At 37.0% G+C, this 9902-nt stretch overlaps 1 protein-coding gene across 42 annotated transcripts in view; it reads right to left on the bottom strand.

Moving 5' to 3' along the window:
* Positions 1 to 4587: 4587 nt before the first annotated feature.
* ptprsa (protein tyrosine phosphatase receptor type Sa) overlaps positions 4588 to 9902 on the bottom strand; it is a 212707-nt gene continuing 207392 nt past the window's right edge. For all 42 annotated transcript variants that reach the window (XM_079890978.1, XM_079891018.1, XM_079890986.1 and 39 more), the window contains 2 exons: positions 7328 to 7463; positions 4588 to 7212 (listed from right to left, as the gene is read on the bottom strand). In XM_079890978.1, coding sequence (XP_079747104.1) covers positions 7144 to 7212; positions 7328 to 7463 — 205 coding nt within the window. In that variant the 3' untranslated portion in view covers positions 4588 to 7143. The remainder of the gene's footprint in view (positions 7213 to 7327; positions 7464 to 9902) is intronic.

Raw genomic sequence — 9902 nt, 5'->3', positions numbered from 1 at the left:
ACGAAGTCTAAAAAAAAACATTATTACCAGGTAGGCCTAACTCATTACGAACGTTACTGGTACTAGAAGAACGTTTGTTCAAGAACCTTGCAAACTTAAGTTATGAGGTAGTTTTTGACTGGTTCTTATCTAGTGATTCACATGTGCATACTAGTATGTAAGTGACAATATCCATCCATTCATCTTCTACATTGGCTTCAGTTTCTGTAGGGTGGAGTGCAGGAGGAGTTTATCCCAGCATGCCTTGGGGCGAAAGCAGGGAAACACCCAGGATAGGTAAGGCGGAATATAATTAATAATGAGAAGAAAACAATATTATCTGTCAGTTGTCATGCAATTATATCACATAATGCCACCATATAGTCTCTTAATCCACATTAGCTTCTGTAAAACCTGTGAAATATTAAATACAGTTGGACTAGAAACTCAGAAAGCAAGAAGCTAAACCACAAATGAGGAAAGATTCCACAGTAAGATTCTGTTTCTGACTTTCCACGGAATCCATTAACAGCCTGATATCATCTCAAGTCACATGATTGTTATTATGTCATATTTCATATTTATTATAAATAGCATCTTCAGTGTCCAGTATGTCCCTATATGGACCTGAAATCGTTTGGGCTTCGTTTTACAGTTGCCTAAATCATTCCCAAAAATTGAATCGCTTCCAGTGTCTGTCACAAGAGGGCAGCACAGTGTCAAGCTAGTGAATAAAACCAAAATGATAAAATCCCGAAAGAGAGAGAGAGAGAGAGAGAGAGAGAGAGAGAGAGCAGAAATGGTTTATTCATCGCCGTGAGTAAAATTAAAACATTTGACACGTAAATGACTTCAGAAAATCTCTAATCTTACTTTTTCACTTTAGCATCATAGCACACAATGAAGCACAACACAATACAATAATTTAACTGAGGGCACAAAACAGACTTAATCACCATAACGAGCAATTATAAAACGCACATTAATTGTTTAGCTTTGTTTCTAACTGTAAAACCTGCAAAGAGCAAAATGAGCACACAATTAGCCTATAACACTAAATATCTTCGAATAACAAATTAAGGTTAGATTGAAGCACATGCGCGGTAGAAACCAGATTTTACCTGAGAAAAAGTAGAGCTTAAATCGCGACGCTTTTGAGACATTTGAATAATGTACACGTTATTTCTGAATGTTTTTATTGAAATATATATGCAAACGTTAAGGGTAAATTCTATTTGATCATTTAAACAACGTTAGCTAACGTTCTTAGTAGGCTACGTTTCCATTAGCTGGGTATTAGGGTTAAGGCACACAAGACGGCAGGTTTGAAATCATTTGTAAGTTATGAAAGATAATACCTTTGAAATATATAGGCTATATAACAAACACCCACAATAAAGGTGATGGTTGGTTTAATGATAGTTGTTCCAGGACCAATAAAAGCAGTTGACCCATCATGTTTGGATAACGCTCTGTAAGTGCCATGAAAGTGTTTTTGGGAACATATGTAGTTAAAAGAGCCCAGAAGCTCCGTATGCGAAACGGCTCGTGCCGCAGCCAGTCGTCCGTGAACAGTGATTATGAAGGGTTGCGTGCAATCTGTCAAATTGTCTCATTTGCATAATAAACTCGGAGAGCAGCCACTCTCCTCACGCCGAGATAAACCGTAAGTGTATTCAAGCGAATGTTCAGAAAGAATTCATTTGCTTCCCCAAAAAGGGCTCGGTTAAGGTCGCATAAGAATTGGATTAGCATAACAGAAAACTCAAACCTCCCGCTTTCTGTCACTGAGGGTTACTTAAAGCTGAATTCAGTAAATATGATCTATTCGCTCCAGAAACATTGTGAAACATCTGTAATGGAGGTGATGGAAGCCCATTAGCCAATTTCCACCACATAAGAATCCTAATTATGACATAAAAGTCAAAATTATGATATACTACTAAATCATATTTATGAGATTAAAAGTCGAAATTATGACATATAAAGTTGAAATTTTGCCAAAAAAAAAAATATTATTGACTTTATCTCTCAATTTTGACTTTTTATGTCATAACTCCTAGGGACAATGTGGATATGATGTTGAAGATTAAGACCGACTTTGATACAGTCAAATTTCTAAAATATTTGTATTAATAAATCAGAAAAAATAAATTTGCATCTGTGAAAATAATTTGTCCTTCAGAGGGAATGAGTGATAATTGAATAAACTGGTGCACAATTAGCTAAAATTCTTGTGATAATTTCGACTCACATTGAAGTATAAATGTTACTGTTTTCCAAACTAGGCCTAATATAAAACTGTTTTGACCCACCCACGTCTCAAGAATCAGTGCTCCGTTAATCCAAAAGAACTCAAGAAAACAAGGCATTGTTGTATCAAATGCATCTGAAAGAATTCAGCCTTGATTAGTTTCGAATACAAGTGCATTGAACAATTTCTAAGCAATTATTCTGAGCAAAATGCATTCTATCTTGTTCATCTCCCGAAGATGATGTCTGGCTCTTTCTCCAGGATTACTTTTCCATGCCTTGATTCAATTGATGCGCCATTTGTAGCTCAGCTCCGCCACGGGCGGTGGACGGTCCAATTTACTTCTTTCTCATTTATTAGAAATTTCCATGGCTTTTGGCTGCTCCGGTGCAAACGGCGCTTTGATGGGCTCCCGAGGAACAGTGCTAATGAGTTAGATGAGTGACGAGAAAAGCAATAAGCCCTGGATCCCCTTCACCTTCTCTTTTGAATCGTCTAGAAAAATTAAGATTCTTAGGGCCGGTTCACACAGAAAATGCGAGACGCAAGGCAGTGGAATTAAAAAACAACAAAAAAGGTCTAGAGACGTAAAAAAAAAAAAAATGTTGAACATAAACCATTTTTTGCTCTCTCGGCTCAACCGTCTTCAGAAAAGGGATAGAAAATAGCATCAAGGTTCAAGCCCGTGGCATGTTGTTGACTGACGAGATATTAACATAAACCGGCACAATACAAATCTATGATGAAGTAAAAGATCATTCATTCTTGACTTGAAGCATGAAATGAACTTAGTTGTTCTGATCACCACCTCAACTGACTAATTATGCATATAATTGGACGTAAAAACAATCAAGCGAGTGTTTTATTTAGTGTTTTAATGCACAAACCAACATGTCATTTACACCCTGGGGTCGTCATGTTAAAATTGTGAGCCGCGGGTGGCCAAATGCATGGAGGTGAGATGAGATGTTAGATTATGAAGCATGTTGAGCTTATGGATGTGTTTATGATTCAGGTATCAGGCCAGATTGTGAAATAATTGATTGTTCTGTTGAGATGCCATGTGCGATGACAGCTGATTGGTCCTCGTATATATGCAATTTAATTTCGCCATCTGCCTTGTCAAACCGAGCTAATGAAATTCAAATGATCTTGTGGAAATGTAATGCAAACATGTTGCTAGATGTGACTTGATATTAACTGAATGTTTCCAGACGAAATATGAGGCACACCATCGTTTTCAGACAACAGTTCTTTAATACAAAGTCAACATATCTACATACACAGTGGTTTCAAACCAGTTATTGTGTCCGTCAGAAGTAACAGTTTGAAAGCGATAGCACTTGGCCTTCGTACAAAGAAAACTATTTTCACGTTTGAGTTTGGCTTTTTTTTTCTTCTATTTTTGTTGGCCATGGTATTAATACGTTCACTTTTGAATATTGGTTCTTCATTATTTTGCACGCTAATCAATTCACACGTTTGGCTCCCGTTGTCAAAAGGTCCAACGTCCTTTGCGTCAGGGCAAACTTCTGAGCACCTCTGCCGTCGTAGATGTCGGAGATCAGTCCGATAAGTCCAATCGTACGAGTGTCCATCGCGTTCTCACTCCCAAGGAAAAGTTCGTTTAGAAACACACAAAACTCCCAACAGTTTAAAAGGCAGCGTTGAAATTTCCAAGTTCTCTCGTACTTCGTCCCTTAACGGAAAATCCTCAGAGTAAAAAAAACCCAAATGAACGAAACATGGCATGCATCTGTAAACTTCTAGAGCTTTGCAATGAACTACCAATTTAAATAAAAGATGGAGCACAGAGGCAGTGGTGAGAGAGGGCGTGTCTTTATACTAGCGATAATGACGTGAAGCTAATCACCAAACACGCTACCAATTCAAGGCAATTCGCTCTCGCTGTTCATATGGCATTTTATAGGCACTGGGCACACTAGCCCTTCTTCATCCGAATCTCACTCAAAATGAGAAAAACACATAATGATTACTGCTTTAGGCTTAAAACGGGATTCATTTTGAGGTGAATCTCATGAAACATTTCAATGAGAAATTATATTTTGCTTGGAGAAAGCCAAGTCTATTTTTGAGACCAGTAGGATCCAGTAAGTCTTATTGGAGAAGGAGAAGCGTTGTGATTTCTCTCACCACTGGACTGCAGTGTGTGGAGGCTAAGATAAGAATAAAAAGTGAAGAGTTGGGGGGAAAAAAATAAATGAACAAATGGATCAGGGGGAAAAAAAAAGAGGAATGAAGGGAAGAGAGATAAACAGAGCTGTTAGCGTGAGACAAAGCTTCTTTCAAAACTGTGGAAGGTTTCCATTAGCATAAACTTTTTTTTTTTGTCGTTGTTTGTTTATCTCAGTATTGTTCAAAGACATAAATCTTGTGGGTCAAATTATACAAATACATATAATATATATTTGTTTATTTACAGGCATTATATTTAGGATCATAGTTGATATCTAACAAACAATCGAACATTTGGTGGTTTAAAAAAAGTAAAAAAAACTAAACAAAACATAAAAGATGCCAAAGAATGAAAGCTTTCACAACAATGGGCTGTAACAAAATTAGAGTTTTTTTTAGTTTTTTTTTTTAGTAAAATTTGGAAAGTACAGTTTATTGTATGTTTTTTTTGTTCAATTCAATATTTAGCAAACCAGTTCTACATCTTTTATAAAAGTAATACTTCAGTTAATACTAGTACTATTGATGAATAACAATAGAATTGAAAATCGTAATCCATCCTTCATTATTAGGCAACAGGAAGTTAAAGTTCTCCCACGCAATGATTTATGGGAAATCTCTGCATTTCTGAAAATGCATTTCCCAAACTCTTTTAAGAAATAAAAAGAAAGAAACAACAAATAAAAAAAAATCAATAAAAAGTCATTCATGATTTCATACACGCAATAATTTCATGGTGGTATAAAAATGAGTGCCCACTTCAAAAAAGAAAAAAGGCTATTCATATGAAGATTTGGATACATCTTTATATTCTGCATTTAAATATATTGTGAGTGTGTATGTATACATTCATGTCCCATTCGTCTATGTATACATGCACACAAACACATCTCACGTAGCATTTCTACAGTGAAAAAATAGAATGTCTTTTAACATAATATGAGCAAAATGAGCATTATTTTTCTTGCTAATTTAAAAAAAATGAGTACGGTCTCTTTGTTAAAAAAAAAAAACACTAAACCAAGAAGTAAATCAAAAGTTTGTTAAGTAAGGAGATAATAGTCAAAATAATACAACAGTAATGTATTTTCTTTTCCCTATGATGTTACAAGAATAAGGCTTTTTGGAAATAAGATTACACACGGCTCCTTTCATTCTCTCACCAATCAGTTCAAGCATTCTCCAGAACAACCAATCAGCTCTGACTGCGGAGAGGAGACCCCTCCCCCCTCATACGCATATGCATGAGCGCGTAAAACAGTCCCACCTACAACAACAGATTCACAAGATAGTTGTACCGCAATTTCATGACGCAAATACAAGCCCGTTTCTTGCTCTTCGTTAGCCAAAATCCATTAAAGAATCACCTCCCCGAAAAGAAATCCCAAAGTAACCAGGAATGGGTCGTTTTGATGATGATGGTGATGATAAAATAAAGTTGGGTCTCATCCTGGGCGAGCGTTGGGGCATAAGGAAATGGATTGAGAGGTGGGACCAACACACGTAATCTCACTATCGCACACTTCCATCCGTTAAATCGGACTCTTCACATGTACACGTACAGCATAATGGAGCGAAAGCAGCATGTTTGGTATCAAGAGCAAAACGAAACCAAAAAAACATAGTTGTAAGATAAAAAGTTGGTTGAAACGATGGCAATGAACGTTGTTCACTGGGGACGTACGAGACGTAGCCACGCATCCCCTATCCGGCGCGCCAAACACATGGTGTACGTCAACGGAGAGACCAGTCACGGTTGTAGTTGCCAAAGAAACTTGAGACTTCAGTGGTGGTTCCTCTGGTCCTAATCTCCATTTGACCCAATAGTTCAAGCTCCCATTGGCTCTCAAGACGACGGACATGGAGCTACATTGGTAGAAAAGTTTGCTAGCATGTCCTTGAATGCACTAAAGAAACGGATGCGTTTACGGGATGCGATTAGGTTTCAACCATTTTCTTGAATGCCTCAAGACGTGTTTGGCGACCCTTGTCAGCTCCAGTGGTTTCAAAAGGAGGGTTACTTTCTCAAGTGGATGAACGGTTCGCCTCGAATTGCTCTAAAGTGGCTCCCAATTTTGTCCGAATGGCAACATGTCACAAGGAGAGGCTTGAATCCAAGACGTGAGTGGCAAAATAAGTCTTGTTTGTACCATTCCTCCAACGTCTCCATTGAATACACTCTTGAAGACTGCTAGACTGACAGATGTCCGTTTTAGTAAACAAGGAAGGATTTCAGATGCCAACCAACCAACCAATTCCCCAACCATTTAGGTACTCATCATCTATCGGTGTTAGTTTATTTGTGGGCATGTAGTATCGCACCAACTTTTCCTTAATTTTCTGTCTTTTTGTTCACAGAGTTAGTTTGGAAAGAAACTATGTTTGTCCTCCACATCAGAACACTTGAGGTAAGGTTAGTGGTCCGACGCCGACATCATTCCCACCCTCCAGCCTGAGCCAAAACTTTTGGTTCCTCCATCATGAGCTTGGGACGTAGAAGTGTTTGGGATCCGTTTGCGCTCCTCCAGTGTTGCTGTCCGATTGGGGTTTCTCACGACATGTTTTGATTGGTTCCAAAAGACGATTCGTTGAACATTTTTTTTAATGAATTTTGTATAGTTGTCATCGTTTCATGTTTTCAAGCAAGTTTTTATGGCTCAGGAGGCTGTTGGGGGGAGGGGGATTGTGGGGCAGGGGGGAACAAAAATGGCTTTTTACGTTGCATAGTGATCAAAACTTCCAAGGTACTCCAGAGCCGCCTGATAGCAAAACTGGTACTCGTCCTGTGGAGGAAAACGCAAAGACGTCAGCATAAACGCTCGCTGTAACTTCGAATCGCCAGCCGTTCGGCTATTAAACAAGGCGATCTGCGTTAAAACAGAAGCTTGAGACTCTCACCTCTGTTTGCACCATTGCTGGCCGTTGCGTTCTCAACATTTTGACCGTTTGGAAGATGTCCACCACACCCTCGTAACGCATTCGCTCCAGCACGATGCTTAGCGTGATGAAGACCCCGGTCCGTCCCACACCGGCACTGCGTTGAGGAAAACATGTATAGTTTGTTAATGTAACCGCTAATATCTTTCTGAAAGGTAATCATCGGTGTCAAACAGTATGTTGTCACAAAAATCATTTTCATTATCGGTTTTCCAGTGGAAATATCATTGAAACATATGGAAGCTTGTTTCTGCCACAGAATAAAACATTTTAAAAGATAATTGTGACTTTTTATCTCACAAGTTTACATGAGATATAAAGTCAGAATTGCGTGAAATTAAGTCGCAATTACGTCTTATAAAGTCAGAATTCGGACTTTTTTTTAATCGCAATTGCGACTTTATATCTCGCAATTCTGACTTTATATCTCGCAATTCTGACTTTATAAGATGCAATTGCGACTTTATATCACTCAATTCTGACTTTATAATACGCAATTGGGAGATATAAAGTCAGAATTCCATGATATAAACTCGCAATTGCGTCTTATAAAGTCAGAATTGCGAGATATAAACTATTCTGAGGTTAAAAAAAAAAGTATTTTTTTTCCCTTAGAATTGGACTTTATATGTCACAATTGTTAGTTTATATCTCACAATTCTGAGAAAAGATGTCAGAATTGCGAGATATAAACTTGCAATTAGGCCTATGTGTTATAAAGTCACAATTGCGTGATATAAAGTCACAATTGCGAGAAAAAAAAAAAAGAATTCTGACTTTATAAGACGCAATTGCGACTTTATTTCACGCAATTCTGACTTTATATCTCGTAAGTCAGAATTGCGAGATGTAAACTCGCAATTGTGAGATAAAAACTTGCAATTATCTTTTAAAATGTTTTATTCTGTGGCAGAAACAAGATGCATTTACTTACAAACATAATTGCATAACATTTGAATTGTGTTTATTTTTTTTTTTTATTTTCTTATCCTACTATTGATTTTTCTTATTTTAGGTGCAAATATGTGTTTGGAACGGGATATTAGCATACTGATATATTGCATTCATTTACACCGACAATGTTTGGTGGCGTAGTTACATTGTACTTACTCAAATAAGTACTGAGCAATATTGAATAATTACGTGCACTTACTATAGAGTTGTGGTTAGGGTTTGGCTTAGGGTTAGTTACTTGTAACTATGCACAATTTATTACTATAGTAACTATATGTAGTAACGTGTAACTACGTCACCTTAAGATAAAGTGTTACACTATTTAAAAAAAAATATATATGTATGCAGTATTGTTGTCACATGACCTCACTAAATTGCATCCAGTTAAGATATCAGAAATATATATTTTTGTGCTTTTAAATCAAATTTTTAAACATAATTAAATAATAAATAGAATGAATAATGATAAAAATAAATACACAATAAATAAATAATAAATAAGGAAATTTGAAAAATAAAAATTAAACAAAATACTTGTAAAATAGTAACAGCAGAAATAAATAATTTTTTGGAGTTTTAATCATTTTATATATATTTTAAATTATCTATAAATAAACACATAATAAGTAAAAATAATACAATAACAATAATTAATAAATATAAGTAAATTTGAAAAAAACAACAAAAAAACAAGACAATATAAGTAAATTTGGTCTGACCACATAATAAATAAGGGAGGTATATATAAAAAAAAAAAAAAAAAAATCAGGAAGTGCATTGTGGGATACAGATATTGCATATATATATACATTATTTCAAGAGTTCCCCTTATCGCCATCTACATAAACAGCAGAGCGATAGAATAAATCACAGGCGTTTGGTGTGAACGAGCGCACACATGCTAAGCTGCTCTCGCTGTGACAGCGCTTGAAATAAGAGGCGTCCTAAGTCTGATTCTTCAAGGCTGCCTTCATAAGCTGCTTTGGCACCGAGCGATTTCACCAAGCCAACAATAATTGATATGACAACGGGCTTATTTTTCCCTTTGCCTCCACTTTGGCAAGATTGAAAGTGACAAAATGGCTTGGAAAAGTGGGGAGGGAGGCCGAGCGACCACGGAGCCAATCACAGCGCGGCGTTGCGATGACGCAAGAGTTCGGGAATCTAATGAAAAGCCAGTTTGGACTCCCACGACAGTGACTGTCAGGAAAACAAAATGCTTTTGACGGTCCTGTCCGTCCATGATGCTAGAATCCTACAGAAAGGGGGCAGAGGAAAGGAAAAGAAAGAAAGAAGTGTCTCTCTTGGCTCTCAGACTTCACCGAAGCGCTGGTTAAATAGATAGACTTTCAAATCTGACAGGCGTGAAGGAGCAGTGAATGAGAGGATTTACACTTCCATTCAGTGTACGTAATCATGCAATTAATGACAAAACCATGTGGCTCTATTAGATATCAAATCTGGGGGAGAGATGGATGGAGAGGAGAGAAATGAGAGAAATGGTCGACACTGAAAACCGTCACCATCGCGAAACACAAAAAGGAGAAAATTTGATTGATTTGAATTCATGTAATAATTACGA

This window comes from Squalius cephalus (genome assembly GCF_949319135.1).
Source record: "Squalius cephalus genome assembly, chromosome: 13".
Classification (NCBI taxonomy): domain Eukaryota; kingdom Metazoa; phylum Chordata; class Actinopteri; order Cypriniformes; family Leuciscidae; genus Squalius; species Squalius cephalus.
Note: the sequence above shows the minus strand (reverse complement) of the source record. Positions and strands in the feature narration are given on the sequence as shown.